We start from the raw sequence: 17,283 nt of genomic DNA on the forward strand, positions 1-17,283 counted from the left end.
CTGACCACCAGGCAAGGGGAAATCCCCGCTCCTTTTAATTTCACCCCTTATAGTGCACGCGATACCATGATAATTACAAAGTGTACTCGACAAAGTCTACGCGTGTTCCTCGAGTTTCTCGGCCAACCTTTAGACGTATTGACATTTAAAACGGCTGACGCTTCACCCTGACGTCGGAACGTTGCTCGTCCGATTCCCAGCGACGATTGCACACACGCCACGACGTGTACGTAGCGAACCGTGGAATTTCTGTCGCAGCTTTCGCTCCAATCTCCATTCACCGTTTGTCTCATCTAAGTTGCTCTGTTCTCTTTCAAGTTTTTATGGAGGCGCGCGAGCTAAGCGCCACGCAACTCGTGACACAGCGATACGAAAGCGAGCGGATCGTCGTAGATCTGCGGTGAAAAGCAGGCGACCCATCGTGAGCCACCGGTGGCTCACGAAAGTAGCTACGGCGTTCCGAGTTTACGCAAACTTCTTTTTTCACCGATAACGTGTTTCTCGGCCACCATAAACGCTAAAGCTCGTCGCGACGCATCGATACCTATCGTTTCATCTCGAATTTGCCTCGGTTTACCTTCGAGTTGCCGATTCTTTTCAGTTTACCGCGCGTCTTTCAAAATATCGGATTATCTTCCAATTCCCCGTATTTATTCTTTGGTGTGTTGATTATAAAAAATGAAAAATCGAGGAGCAACTATAATGGGTTGGCAACTAAGTGATTGCGGATATTGTCAATGACACCTAATGACAAAATCCGCAGTCACTTAGTTGCCAACCCGATAGAAGGAGGAGAACAGAGATGAGAAAAGTTTGAGAGAAAAGATGTGGTCAAATCGAGGGAGATTTTCTAATTCCGCGATTTATCGAAAAGAATACGAAGTACGGACGAAGCCAGTGATCGTAGAAAATATTTCTCTACGGATTCTGCTTTTTAACACATTGTTGACCGCTCACGAGTTAACACTTTGACTACCACGCCGAAATCACATGTTTTCGCTGAGGGCGCCACGAGAGTTTTATTATGATTCAAAGCATATAATGGCGAAATAATAATAAATCGATGGTGTAAGACAACAGTCTTCCCCAATGGACTGTTCATCTTATCGATGGTCACGGGTGACCACACTCGAAGATGGTATCCCGCTGGGGTTAGCTATCCACATGTTATTTAGCAATTAAGTTAGACAAATTTACCAAATGCCCAGCTGGACAATTTGTAAAATACAAATTAAATAATAAAACAAAAAATTTTGTGTGCTACACTAGATTAGCCGCGTAGTAGTGACACACATATATGAGTATCAGTGTGTGAGAGTATGTACGTGCACAGCGTCTCGTAAAACAGACGAATGCAACTGTTCCGTTGGTAATGTGGTATAGAAGATGGTGAGACAAAGAGAGCGCTGAGACGCGTGCAAATTTATATCGACGAATATCTTGTGCATCGCATATTAAATAAATCTGAAACTATTTTCATATCAATTCTAAGTGTAATCTAAGTGTTCCTATACGTTTATTTCGGCGATTAAAACACTCTGACTGCCACGTCGAAATCACATGTTTCGCCCAGGAATCCACGAGAGTATTTTTATTATTCAAAGCGTATAACGGCGAAATAATAATAAATCGATGATGTAAGACAACAGTCTTCCCCAATGGACCGTTTATGTTACTGGTAGTCAAGGACGACCATACTCGGAGATGATATCCCGCTGGGGGTAGCCATCCACGTGTTATTTAGCAATTAAGTTAGACAAATTTAGCAAATGCCCAGCTGGACAATTTGTAAAGTACAAATTAAATAATAAAAAAAAAAAACTTATTTGTCAACCCAATACATTTTGCACAGTACAAATAATACGTCTAAATATTCTCAGATTCGTTTCACGTTTCGCGAATGTAAACATGATCATCGTGTCCCCTCGTGATGTAAATACAATTTCGAAAAGTTTCTCGTGACTCGGCTATTGAATACCCGTGGGAATTTTTTAAAGTCAAGGAAAGACGATCTGTGCGATTATTCGCGAAGAGAATCGAAAGGGAGGAAAAAACAAACTGTCCGGTAAAAAATACGGTGTGCAGTGTCTAGAGGAGGAATTTGAAAGCGACGTTAGAAAATTCACAAGAATGTTCTCCCACCGGTAGCCTGGCATTCGTACCTCGGCTATTACCGGTCGAACGAGAACGGCGTGAATAACGCGTTAGAGATTTCAGCCGAATATCAAGGCGCGAGGTCATTCGATCGGATTCTCGATTGTCCGCCCGTTGCAATTACAACTATCGTGCTTTGACGCCTTTGATTCCTAGTACGATGCAATTTTCTCTTATTCGACGAACAAAGGGTCCACAGCCACCTGAACAGCCACTTTTCACCCGTGAACAACCGAGAAATGGTTCGCCTAAACGCGCGTTGATCGCAACGACGATCATCGGTGGCGATGATCGCGTTTTTTTCTTTTTGTTTTATTTAATTTATACTTTATAATTTGTCCAGCTGGACATTTGGTAAATTTGTCTAACTTAATTGCTAAATAACACGTGGATTATTTGATGGATGTGACTATTTTATTTCTTTAGTGAGGTCAATGGGGTGTTTTCTTTTTAGTCTTCGCGACTCACTAACTATAACTAATAAACTATCAAATTTTCAACGATCCTAACGATTTGGTTAATCATTCATAGTAGGAGAAATGCGCGGGGTCGTAATACGACAGTTTGGAGAAATGAAACCATAGCACGGTGTGGTACATTACATGGTACACGGCGTGGTACATTACATGGTACACGGTGTGGAAATTGTTTAAAATACATCAAATTCCTGGCTGCGAACGCGTTCGTGTGTTATGGATTCTGCAATTTCTATCTCAACTATCTTATCGGCTCTGCAATTACGCGTGCCACGTACGGTGACAAAACCGGCGCTTTTATATTTCGCACAGCGTATTACGTGTTTGTCAGTTTAATCGTAACCTTGAATTTCGTAAAATCGCAGAATCTACACGGAAGAGTCAACGGCGGAGAAAACGTCGAGCGAATCCTTGGAATTTCCTTTCGTAGCTACGATGCAAAAGAACGGAATTCGACGATGTAAGTTGATCGGAGAAGACGGCGAATAAAACGTTGCGTTGACACAACGTGCCACCTTAATGGATTAAGCTGCGTTCCCACTGAAACAACGAGAAACTTTATATCGACGTTGCGCGTTTCTCGAAACAATTGCCGATTCTTCGCCGATCTTTCTCCGTGTTTCTTCGCGTTTTTGTTGCCAGTGACAAACGTCTCTTCCGTTGTCTGTTCTCGTGCAAATGAAAGAGAACGCGAAGAAACGCGCGGCATCGCGTCGCGACAGAAACAAACGTTTCTTCGCTGTGCACGGAGTTTGTCGATCGTTTCGCAACGCATTCGCGTATGGACAACTAGATGGCAGGAACAAACGTCGCTTCGAAATCGAGACGAATAGCAAACGTTCCTCCGATTAAGTCGCTTCAGCGTGGACTAAAACGCTCCCGCGAGTTGATATTTGTTGGGTAGCGTTAGGAACATGCGGTGACAGCAGGAAGATCTCCTCGACGTTGCTGGAGCGAAGACGTATCGTTAAAAGCACAGGGTGCTTTTTTCAATTCGGACGTTGTATTTGATCGCTTTTCTTCTTTCCGGAGCACCTTGTCGTTTATTAGCGACTTTTCCTGTTTTCACGGCCCGAGACCGATAAAATTTCGCGTCTGCTCGCGGAACTTTGCTCGTTTATTTTCGACGAGAAAGAAAACGAGCGGAGTACGTAGTTTGTTCAACGTCCTCCAATTTCCTGCCTTTGAAGAAACTCCGTGAAACCTCTGCGCTCCGTATCGCATCTTCCACGAGGAATAAAATTCTTTCTTTTCTTTTAGTTTACCATTTAAATCTCGTTATCCTCCGTGCAATTTTACAAGCTTCGACTTCTAGGCTTGTTGACCTTTCGCGCTTAGATATCAAGCGAAGCGCTCGACGACGCAAGCTGCGATTATTACGTCGACTACAAAGGAATATCGTTTAACTATCAAAGTGGAAAAACGTGGACGTTGTATCGTTTGACGTTTCTCGTTTCCTGCAACCGCTTGCGAGCAACCTGCAACGATCGAGCTTATCGCAAGCCAAACGAATCACGTTCCACTTTGCCAATTTCATCTTTTATTAATCTCTGGATTGCGTGGAATATGTCAAGGCCGCGCCTAACGTAGGGCGCGTTAGACGCGTTGGGCGCAAGCCGGGTTGCGCTCTTTACGGGGCCACATCCTATTCGGTTGGAAACTAAGTGATTGCGGATTCGTCAATGCCACCTAATGACAAAATCCGCAACCACTTAGTTACCAACTTGACCGCGAAATTTAATCAGACCTCGTAAACGATTACGCCCATGGCCACCAAAAGTATGAACGCATTGCCGACTCGGTTACACGTAGAACAATTATCGGAGGGCAAATTGCAAAGTTTCCGGAATTGCCGTTGCGACCTGCTTTATTCGTAACTGTTATTGTCATTCGACAAACTTTTCAGTCTGCCCTCGTGTATGAAGAAAAGTTTTCTACGTGGCGGAAGTGCTCGAGTACTTTCGTGAACCGTCGTACCAACGAATTCGAGGAACACGATATCGCGAGCCGTACGATTGAACGCGAACGTCTTTCTGTATTTTTTTTCTTTCTTTTTCTTTCCTTCAGCGTGGATCCAGTTACAAGGGCAAAGGAAGGGAGCGAAGAACAAGAGGTGCGACGATATTATGTACCGCGGCTCGTACCTAAGTGGCGACCACGTGAATTCACAGGCTGTACCGAGGTTGAACCGAGACAATGCCAGCAGGACAAAAGCGACAGAAAACGCGCACGCAATACCGCGGTGAGCCATGTGCGCGGCCGTCGAACGTAAACGAGTTCACGTGCTTTCTCTGTGCCTCTTTTCAAACGATCGTTTCAGGGAACGCCCGCGACGTTGTTCTCCTTCCTCCTTAAGACCATTCTATATAGATCTGATGTTCCGATGCATCGAACCGACGAATCCATTCAGTTCACACAATTAACCTTCGCATGGATGACTAGGTATTTATCGCTAGTTGCTGTAAAAAGTATCGCAGAATCACCGATCCGAGCATCGTCTCGCTCCTTCTTAACCATTTCAGGTCTAATCTCCGTCTATTTGTTCCAATGAACAATCGTTCAAATAGGAACGAATAGACGAGAAGATTTTAGTTCGTTCGAATAACCCTTGTTTGGGTAATTACATATTTACTCGTAGTTCCTTTAGTAATTTTTTATTTTCTTGTTAACATAATAATCAGCGTAATCATCGATCCAAGCGACGCTTGTTCCTCGATTTCGCTCCTTCTTGACTATTTTAGATCTAGTCGTTCGTTAGATCAAGTAGATAAAGGTTTAGTTCGTGTAGTTGATCTTCGTTTGGAGAACTAGGTATTTATTTCTAGTTCCTTTGGTAATATTTGATGTTTTCGTAAAAATACTGTGAAATTATCGATTCAAACATTTTACTCCTCTTTAAACGTTGTGGACATGATTGTTCGTTGGATCAAGTAGATAAAGGTTCAGTTCGTGTAGTTGATCTTCGTTTGGAGAACTAGGTATTTATTTCTAGTTCCTTTGGTAATTTTTTATGTTTTCGTAAAAATACTGTGAAATTATCGATTCAAACATTTTACTCCTCTTTAAATGTTGTGGACATGATTGTTCGTTGGATCAAGTAGATAAAGGTTCAGTTCGTGTAGTTGATCTTCGTTTGGAGAACTAGGTATTTATTTCTAGTTCCTTTGGTAATTTTTTCGTATTCTTGTACAAATATTGCGGTATCATCGGTTCGAGAATCATCTTGTTCCTTCTTAACTATTCCGGACCTTAATTTTCATGAAATCAAGTAGATAAAAATCTAGTTCATGCACTTGGCCTCTGGTCGACTAACTAGCTATCTATTTCTAATTTCTTTACTAATTAATTTAATTCCAATTGATTTCGACTTGCTTTTTGTTAGATCACCCCGACTGAAAAGTGGAGCTACTTTCCATATAAAATATAGTCGACTGACAAGCCACAAAGGCGTAAGATGTCGCCACCATTACAAACATAACCTACAAAACAAGACCAAAAGCGAATAAAAATAAGAAGGCAAATGAGAAACATTCGCTCGACTCAAGACTTTTCCTGCATCGCGATTCATCGCGTTGCATCGTAGTGTATCGTGTTACGATCGACCAAGGACGCTATAAGGAGCAAGGAACAACGCTTGAAGGACTATGATCGAACGTGGTACACAGAACGACAAAAAGATAAAACGTATTGAGTGACACATAACGTGGTGTATGTACAGAGAGCGTGTATTACGTGCATCTATCTCTACGTGACTACTCCGACGATAGGAAACTCGACCGGCCTCTCTCTCTCTCTCTCTCTCTCTCTCGTTCTCTCTCTCTCTCTCTCTCTCTCCAGTCCCGTCTAAAGCAAGAAAACACGATATCTAGGCTAGTAGTCGGTGGACTACGCTTTTAATAGGGATTTACTCTTAAAAGGGAACACAACGAGCACAGTCTAGTCGATTTGACGGGGTACTTCTAGGAAAAATGGCCGAGACCGGCAAAACGACCTCCAACACGGCGTTCCTCTTTTATTTTTCCTAGTCGTCAACGCCATTTTCGTTTCGCGCCTTTTTCACGAGCTGCTTTTTCCCCCCTTCGTTCAGAGAAACTGCCCCTCTTTCCTTAACCCGTTTATTTCGTTCCGAAAACAGAAGTACACGCGCATTCGTACTCTCTGTTTGAGTGCTATTCCTTTTCTCGCTTTCCATCTGTATACGTACGTGTATATATAGGTATATATGATGTATACAGGGTGACCTATAATTATCAAGCGTGATTTTGTTCGGAGAAACTTTTGTTGGAGTTGTTGGTTCGATGAGCTTGACAAGTTCGTGCCGATTTTGAGTTGGACGGTAGTTTGGGAAGTAAGCTTATTTTTAACGTAACAGATATGGTATATTAAAATTTCGAATTTTAAATTCTACGATAGCGTAGTTTGAAAATAGATATTACTTTTAACGTAATGTTTACGTAATTTACAATTACCACTCTGCCATTAGTATAATCTGCAACGCACCGCAAGATAGCGTGCCTCTATGAATATTCAAATTTCCTGAGTATTCAAATAAAGAAAACTACGTGTTTTGGAGAATTAAATGAGCGCAATGTGTGCGTCACTTTACGAGCCAATCGGAAGACATATTGACAATCAACTACATAAATTGAAAATTTTAAAAAGATGACGGCGTTTATAAACAGTTTTTAGTTTGCTAGAAAAGTTATAAATCCCGTCATCTCGTAATTTGTTTGAATATAGCAACAAATTAACCTAATGTTCATCTCATAAGTCATAAACACGGTCATCTCGCAAGTCTCGCAAGAATACAGAAATTCTACGAGCGATTTCAAGGAAAATCGGCACGATCTTGTCGAAAGTTTCCGTTGGGAAAGCTCGAAGAAAATGGTTAATCCCAGGAATGTTAAGCGACCTTTCTTCGATAATTCTTAAAAGCGGCAGGTTCGTCTTGGAAAATACCCGGCAGACCTTTTATCCCAAAAGGGATATGGTTCTCGTCTAGGACCGTTCCACGAAGTACCCCGTTGTCTGAGAGGTTCAGAAAGCTGGACAGACCTAATCGCATTGCGCCTCTTGAGCACTCGAACTCTCTTCGGCCGTCTTCTTCTTGCTAGGAATTCGCTAAAATCGTTCCATCTTGCTTTACGACTGCGCTGCGACACTTCTGACCTAACCTCTACGGGAATGCTAGACGGCTCCATTCCACTTGGAACCAGATACTCTGCTCTTGGAATTCTACGCCTCGAAATCGCTTTCGTTCAACGAAATCCCCTAAAATCCTCTAAAATCGATAAGACGCCGATTATTAACGCCATGACGCGACCTGTCACGCTACACTAGCGCCACGTCGACTAAACCGCTAACTATTAGCTTGTTCGTTAATCGTACTTTCTTCTCAAATAAAACGTTATTGAATTTTCGTTAGAGACGCGCATAGCAAAAATCGTATTTCCTTGATTTTTCACGTGAAAGTTACGTTTGAAGCTAACCGATTTTCATAAACGCAGAACGAGATATCTGCAGTGTAATCGACAGTATTTTATTGTTATATCGTTATATTTCTATTAGCATTATTTTCACGTTATCATAAAGAAATATATATCTTTCATTTACGATTATCATTCACGTGATTCTATACGTATTATCATCTTGGTTTACGCGAGCATTATCATATTTAACGTTCAAAACCAAACTTACTTTTCTGAACGTGATAGTATATCTTTTACTATAGTTTATTGTTTGCTATTCGACGCAACTCGCCTCTGTTTATAAAAACGTATTGGCCCATTCGTATCAAAAAATCATTGCTTCAAAGAATATTTTAATTTCGGCATAACGCAACCTTTCTTCATTCAAGAAAATAACACAAAATGATGATATATCATTTATAATGTAAGTCATTCGGAAGTTATATCGATCATCTCCAAAATTGCCAGGTAGAGAAAATCGATAGCGTAATAAACGTTGCTTTTTTAAGTATATTTTGGAATTTCTCCTAACTTTACCTTACTTATGTCACTAAGTCTGTGACGAATGAATTCATGGAAGCAGACTGTTTCTCGAGAATCGGATATCAATCGTGCATCCGGATAACGAAACTCAGAAAAACGAAACCGATTGGTTCGACCTTCTGAAAGACTGGCGATAATAAATACGATACTCGAATATTCTCAAACGTATCTCGTTCTAACCATTTCAATTGAAACTACCATCATCGTAAACTGTTGTTATTTATTTATTTAGAGGTAGGATCACAACAGCTATTAGTTTATTCTTCGGATAAATCTATCACGCCGTTCTGAGCTGAACAACATTTATTTTCACTTTCTTACATGGACTGGGTAAAAGAAAAAGAATATCTTAAACGTATCGATTAAACCTATCGATTAAAACTATCGATTATATCTAGAACTATCTTCTAGTTACTATTTATTGTAACTAGCGTATCTGCATATAGATGGCGAGCGTGAACTCACTTTGTCATTTTCAACATAAACAGTCCGCAAACAACGAACGTTATTTTCCACAGATCACGCGTAACGAAGAAAATGAACGGAATTACCGGTCGTCGTAGCATTAACTCGACGTAGAATTTATTTAATCTCGGCATCGAAACCACTTAAAGATCGGAAGAAACTCGACGCAGGGATAACAGTGGCGAGCCAATCTTCTGCGAAATCTTCCATACACGTAACCACGCTGTTACGATGTTTGCAACGCTTTTCCTGTTTACGAGTATGCTCGTTCCATAACCAGACAGAGAAACGAGCGGCATTCGATCCTCGAAGAAACGAACCGAGCTGTTCGCGTGCATCGAAACGCGGTGGGGAAGTTTGCTCGACGTGGGAAGCTTCGCAGCGAGGAATTCCAACCGCCATTGAAAAATCAGAATGGCAAACGTCATCGGTCGAACGCGTTGCATTCAGCCACGTTTCCACACGATCCCTGGTTTCCATCATGAAGACAGCCAGGTAAGAAACTGCGAACACAGCCAGGTAACCAGGACTGTGGAAAGCGAAACGCAGCGTCTAAAATTTCCACCAAGCGACTGTACCTTTTAGAAGAAAATCTTACGATCGTGCCATTCGAACGACAAAAGCTTATTTACGATACTATTTTTAAGAAAATCGAACCGAACAAAATTAAAGTAAGCCGAAAGAAACGTATAGCAATTTATCTAAACAGTTTATTTGGAACAGTTTATTTGGAAAGGCGAAAAGGCTTTTTGAATAAATAAAATCAAAATTCACGATAATTTCTTCGTTGCTTTCGTATCGACAGTTTCGTACAATCGCCATTTTTTTTCAAATTACGCCAAACATTCGTCTTGGCGTTGACAAATTTCCTGACGTTTTCTCGTCGACAGGCCGTCGTTTATCGCGTTTCATAATTCACCGATGTAATTATATCGCTCGCAACTGACCTACGCTGTTCTTCCAATCGTTGGCTGATGTTTTTCTACGAGATTCGAATCCAGACAACGATTTTAGTCGCGTTAAAATCAATTGATCATCTTTCTCGTTGCAAATGGTATTAAAACTGTCTTTAGATATATGTTGCTTGCCTGGCTTTGCCGAAACGGTATTCGTACGCGAACTTGTCATCAGATCGAGACTGAACATTGAAGTTGGCAAATGATCGTAAGATTTTGCGAAGAGATACAGTGGCTTTGTGGAAATTTCGTGGCGATTCTCCTGTCGATTCCTTTGCCATTTGCGAGAACGAGCCTGCGTTTTCCTGTGCAAGGTTTTCCTATCCGGCCAAACGATTATGCAAAACGTCGTCCAGCTTAATCCGTATTAAATATTAATATTATTAATTAAAGCTTAATTAAAAATCCGTTCTATTCAATTTCTTGTCCCGAATCGCGCGGCTTGTACGATTTGCAAGAATTTACCATTTCGAAATTTCTACTTTCGTTGGTCGAGTCGCTCAACTTTGTATCTTAAGCCTGGAAATTGATGGCAGCACCTATGCTACTTCAACTGTATCGAATTTACCAAACGTCCAGCTGGACAAATTTTAAAGTACAAATTAAATAATAATAATAATAAAAAAAATTGTATCGATGAAATTCGAGTTTCTTGATAAAAGATAAGAAAGGTAAGAAATTAGTTTTTAATGTTCGTCCTTTGTATTTAGATGAAATAGACGTTTTTTAATGAAAATTTAAACGTTAACGTAGCGTAAATAATTGCAACAGGAGAGTGGAATAAAATTGACTGGCGTCAGAGCAGCTGACACGACAACGTCGTTCGTAACGTTTTCGTTAACAAATTTTTCTCGTAAATTGTAAAATATCATGAAAGAAGAAAATGCAAGAGCGCGCTCGTCGCGAAGGAAAATTTATTGGAAAGATAAAGATATCGGACGGGTAAGAAAAACGCGCAGCCAGAGTTTCTGGAAAGAGAATAGAAAACTTAAATTATGAAAGAAGATTCGTGAAAGACGAGGAAATTGTTTAACGATAATAAGCAAAGTTAAGGTTAACATTATATCGAATTATCGACTTGATACGAATTCGACAATTGAATCGAACAATTTCCAGTGATATTTCGTGTGACGATAGCTACGTTTCTTCGCAAAATTAGCTTCAGTTAAAACAATTATTGAGTTTCGAAGAATCGTTGCACGTTATTTAAATGTCTCAATGTATCGTACGACTTTGCTTGCTCCACGTAGCTTTCGAAAAATTTTCACGAGAATCTGTTTTCTCATTGGCATTTGAGAGAAATGGTAATTGATAAATTTGTTTCATGTGATTCTATATGATTTTGCTGCAATTTACCCATGAAAATTGTTACTCGAATATAGTTTCCCTTTTTCGTAAAAGCACAGAACTAAACTAAAACCTAACCTCGAAGTTTCCTCGAATAACAATATCCTTACCTGGTCAAACGACCGCTTCCAAAATTTAATCTAAAGTCGTATTTCTAACGTTCAATTGTTTGTTATCTCTTTTGTTCGTCTAACTCTATGTAAATTGTTGCATTAAGAAAAATTGAAAAATTGATCAATCAAATAATGATGGTTGGTTCAAAAATTTAAGCTAAAATTCAATTGCTTGTTATCCCTTTTGTTTGTCTAACTCTATGTAAATTCTTATATCAACAAAAATTGAGAAAGTGATCAATCAGATGAGACGTTCCTTGTTATCCTTTTTGTTCATCCAACTCTCTGTAAATTTTTGCATTAACAAAAATTGAAAAACTGACCGATCAAATAATAATAGTTGGTTCCAAAATTGAATCTAAAATCGTATTTCTAAAATTTAATTCCTCGTTATTCCTTTTTGTTCGTTTAACTCTCTGTGAATTCTTGCATTAACAAAAATCAAATAATAATGATCAATAACGATCACTGATCAATCAAATAATAATGGTTGGTTCGAAAATTTAATCTAAAATTCAATTGCTTGTTATCACTTTTGTTCCTCTAATTCTATGTAAATTCTTGCATTAACAAAAAGTGAGAAACTGATCAATCAAATAATAATAGCTGATTCCAAAATTTAATCTAAAATCGTACGTTCCTTGGCATCTCTTTTGTTCATCCAACTCTATGTAAATTTTTCCATTAACAAAAATTGAGAAACTGATCAATCAAATGATAATGACCGGTTGCAAAATTTAATCTAAAATCGTCCGTTCCTTGTTATCCTTTTTGTTCATCCAACTCTCTGTAAATTTTTGCATTAACAAAAATTGAGAAACTGTTCAATCAAATAATGGCCGATTCCAAAATTTAATCTAAAATCGTATTTCTAAAATTCAATTCCCCGTTATCTCTTTTGTTCCTCTAATTCTATGTAAATTCTTGCATTAACAAAGATTGAGAAACTGATTAACTAAAACGCATTAAAACATTAACCGACTACCGTTACAAATTTCCCCACAATTCTACGCTGTATATCGATTTCAGATTATACGCAAGTCTATGCTTACTTGCATTACAATTTCACTCGAATTTCGAGGTTCATCCAAGAACTGCCTGAAGCCACGCGCCATCCTACGGACTTTACGCCGAGATACGAACGAACCTGTACGAGCAAATAAATAAAATAACTCAGAACGCTCGTTCTCACGTTACTGCATCCTAAAAGTAGATATGCTGCACCATGCTCTGGGTCAGCGTGTCGAAATCGTAAAAAAAGGTTGAGGTATGCGATAATGCCGATTTGTACGACTGGCCATTCCAGCGAAAATAGCGAGTAGTAGGTATTTGCCAAGACCGGCGTTAACGAGCATGAATAGGCGAGCAACGGTACTTACGGACAGGTAGACATAATTCCCTGTTCGACCTAAACCAACATCTTAGAAGCCTCGACCGTTTCAACGTTGTGTTCAAACTTTGACAAACTCGGAAAATTCACCGAAAATTCGTATTTGCAATTTCTAACGCGATATAACCGCCTAATACGTCCGTAGTGACGTAATATCGTCGTGCTTTTAATTTTTCGGCATCGATCGAGAAATGGCCGTAGAAAATACAACAAGACGCAGCACGTGTCACAGGAAACAAATTGCTCAGGAGGAAACGAAATTATTCGATTTATTCAAACGATTTGTTCAAATCTTACTCGATTATAATATATTTATACATACACAGGGTGGTTGGCAACTGATGGTACAAGCGGACAGGGGGTGATTCTACGCGAAAAAAGAAGTCGAAAATATAGAATAAAAATTTTTCGTTCGAGGCTTTATTTTCGAGAAAATCGACTTTGAATTTTGGCTCGGTACGCGTGCACTTTATCGCGTCTCGTTATAACGGATCTCACTGTAGATCGTTGTTTCGATGGAAAAATTAAAAAAAAATTGTTATTCTATATTTTCGACTTCTTTTTTCGCGTAGAATCACCCCCTTTCCGCTTGTACCACCAGTTGCCAACCACCCTGTATATATATAAGATTTGAATAAATCGTTGTATATTGATAATTTATTTCGAACAACTTTAATCCTCTCCCGTGCCAGTATTCCCGCACATAGCAGGTTAGCCGAAACGTGGAATTTATTGCCAGTTGCATTAAACGCTAGTTAACGCTACCCGTGTGCACGCAATCTGTTGATTTAATCGTATCTTCACGTTCAAGAAAACGGGGCAATTCAATAAAACGTAACAATAGTAACACGCCAGAATAATTTACTCATAATTCTCAATGAGAATTGATTGTAACATTCTTCCAAATAAAAAAAAAATAGTACCACGCTAGAATAATTTACTTATAATTCTCAATGAGAATTAATTGTAAAATTCTTCCAAATAAAAAAAAAATAGTACCACGCCAGAATAATTTACTTATAATTCTCAATGAAAATTGATTGCAAAGTTCTCCCAAATAAAAAAGAAATAGTACCACGCCAGAATAATTTACTTATAATTCTCAATGAAAATTGATTGCAAAGTTCTCCCAAATAAAAAAGAAAATAGTACTACGCCAGAATAATTTACTTATAATTTTCAATGAGAATTGATTGTAAAATTCTTCCAAATAAAAAAAAAAATAGTACCACGCCAGAATAATTTACTTATAATTCTCAATGAGAATTAATTGTAAAATTCTTCCAAATAAAAAAAAATAGTACCACGCTAGAATAATTTACTTATAATTCTCAATGAGAATTGATTGCAAAGTTCTCCCAAATAAAAAAGAAAATAGTACTACGCCAGAATAATTTACCTATAATTTTCAATGAGAATTGATTGCAAAGTTCTCCCAAATAAAAAAGAAAATAGTACTACGCCAGAATAATTTACTTATAATTCTCAATGAGAATTAATTGTAAAATTCTTCCAAATAAAAAAAAATAGTACCACGCTAGAATAATTTACTTATAATTCTCAATGAGAATTGATTGTAAAATTCTTCCAAATAAAAAAAAAATAGTACCACGCCAGAATAATTTACTTATAATTCTCAATGAAAATTGATTGCAAAGTTCTCCCAAATAAAAAAGAAAATAGTACCACGCCAGAATAATTTACTTATAATTCTCAATGAAAATTGATTGCAAAGTTCTCCCAAATAAAAAAGAAAATAGTACTACGCCAGAATAATTTACTTATAATTTTCGATGAGAATTAATTGTAAAATTCTTCCAAATAAAAAAAAAATAGTACCACGCCAGAATAATTTACTTATAATTCTCAATGAGAATTAATTGTAAAATTCTTCCAAATAAAAAAAAAATAGTACCACGCCAGAATAATTTACTTATAATTCTCAATGAGAATTGATTGTAACATTCTCCCAAATAAAAAAAATAGTACCACGCTAGAAAAATTTACTTATAATTCTCAATGAAAATTGATTGCAAAGTTCTCCCAAATAAAAAAGAAAATAGTACCACGCCAGAATAATTTACTTATAATTCTCAATGAAAATTGATTGCAAAGTTCTCCCAAATAAAAAAGAAATAGTACCACGCCAGAATAATTTACTTATAATTCTCAATGAAAATTGATTGCAAAGTTCTCCCAAATAAAAAAGAAAATAGTACCACGCCAGAATAATTTACTTATAATTCTCAATGAAAATTGATTGCAAAGTTCTCCCAAATAAAAAAGAAAATAGTACTACGCCAGAATAATTTACTTATAATTTTCAATGAGAATTGATTGTAAAGTTCTTCCAAATAAAAAAAAAAATAGTACCACGCCAGAATAATTTACTTATAATTTTCAATGAAAATTGATTATAACATTCTTCCAAATAAACAAAAATAGCACCGCGCTAGAATAATTTACTTATAATTCCCAATGAGAATTGATTGTAAAACTCTTCCAAATAAAAAGAAAAAGATAGTACTACGCCAGAATAATTTACTTATAATTCTCAATGAAAATTGATTGTAAAACTCTTCTAAATAAAAAAAAAAGTACTTTGTATCACTCCAGAATAATTTACTTATAATTCTCAATGAAAATTGATTATAAAATTCTTCCAAATAAAAAAAAATTATTCGCACTACGATAAGAATCTCTGGTCGCAGCTATCGTCTTCTTTAATTAATCGATCGTTTAATATTTCGTGAAATTGAGAGAATCCTATGTTGCGATGATCACGTGGCTACAAGTTACGTGACACTGCCGAATATGTTGGCAACTAAGTGATTGCGGATTTTCTCATTATCACCTAATGACAAAATCCGCAATCACTTAGTTTCCAAGCCAATACACAACGAGTGCGTGCATGTGGATCAACGATTAAGATACAAGCGAAAACACGATTGGAGCAAACTGTGTTACACGTGCTTGAACAGCAACGTGATAAGAAAGAGTGGAGAGAAGATTTTTATAAATAGAATCGCTGTCCTGACAAATTGTTCCGTGTGGAAATCGCTGCGATATCGCTGTATAAAAACACGCCACACCGCGTTCCTCCTATTCCCGTTCGACTTTCTACTCTCAATTACACAGGATGCTTCGTAGACACCTTTTTAATTTCCGCCAAGCGGACCAAGTGTCTCCGCAAGAAGACGGCAAACTATCGGATTCTACAGCCCCCTTGTTCTTTCCTCCGATTAATTTCCATACAAAGAACGATCTCGACTATTCTCGTAAGTAGAATTTACCAGACCACTTTACCGGCTAACGTTAAATTGGCCAAATAAGACATTTCTATGGCGACGATAGCAGAGAGCAGAGGCGGAAGTGGAAAGACCGCTGGAACAGCAGTTGAAGTTCGTTTCAGGACACGCGAAACGTTTCGCTGTTTCACTGTGTGCTTCGATGTCGTTCGATCAGCGAACATCGAAATACGTAAAATTATCCAAACGTCAAGAATGCAAGAACGTTAGCTTTAAACGTAAATGGTGATTCAGCGGTGAACGACAACATCTAGCGATTAGAACGCGCATATTTATGCAAATTCCTGTTCTAACGAACTTTTGAAAAATGCTACTTCGATAGAAATAGGTTTCGCTCACGAAATATCGTAAGAAACGCTACGCTTTCGATTCGCGTGCATTTCGAGCGTTTTAAAATTCTTCCAATCTGCCATAAACGCGTGAAAATCTGTACTTTAATCAGGTTTGCTGAATTAATTAAGAAATTAATTTCAAATAATTAACTGCCTTTCTGTTTTCTGCTTACTCCTTATTGCGTGAGCACGATAAGCGTAAAGAAGGAACAGTACAAACAACAAACTTATTGCAATTTTTCTATTACGTTTTCAACAGAATACCGCGTTTCACTGCGATTTTTCATCCCTGAAAATTACAGGATTAAACGTATATTTCACGGCTTATTCCGATGCGTTACGTCGCTTACAATTGTTCGACAATTTCCTGCTATCCTGATAAATAGTATCATTGGCGAACCTAAATTTATTCAACTGGATTTATCCGAATAGCGATCGAAATATGAACACGAATGGTCGAAGCTGAAATTTCATAAAAGTCTGTCTGCAGACGATCATTCTTCGATTTTGATCCCATGATTTAAATTAAACCTGGCATTTTTCCACTCTACCACAATCAAATAATATGGAAAAGAAAAGGAACGTTGTATGGTAGCTCCCTTCTATATAATAAGATTAATTTCATTTGAACACTTTTCATAGAAAACTTGTATCTCTATATATCGTGTGTGTTGTACAAAAAAAAGAAGAAGAATTTTAAGATCCTATACAATATGTTTTATACAATACAC

The 17,283-nt window shown here is 38.0% G+C and overlaps 1 protein-coding gene across 5 annotated transcripts in view; it reads right to left on the minus strand.

The window, feature by feature from the left end:
• LOC126863447 (uncharacterized) overlaps positions 1 to 17,283 on the minus strand; it is a 135,575-nt gene that overhangs the window by 23,506 nt on the left and 94,786 nt on the right. The window contains exon 2 of one of the 5 annotated variants that reach the window (XM_050613627.1): positions 7,686 to 7,911. The exons of the other annotated variants lie outside the window; for them this stretch is intronic. Within the exon in view, the coding sequence (XP_050469584.1) occupies positions 7,686 to 7,831 (146 nt within the window). The 5' untranslated portion in view covers positions 7,832 to 7,911. The remainder of the gene's footprint in view (positions 1 to 7,685; positions 7,912 to 17,283) is intronic. 5 annotated transcript variants of the gene reach the window in all.

Source organism: Bombus huntii, chromosome 3 (genome assembly GCF_024542735.1).
Source record: "Bombus huntii isolate Logan2020A chromosome 3, iyBomHunt1.1, whole genome shotgun sequence".
NCBI classification, from domain to species: Eukaryota; Metazoa; Arthropoda; class Insecta; order Hymenoptera; family Apidae; genus Bombus; species Bombus huntii.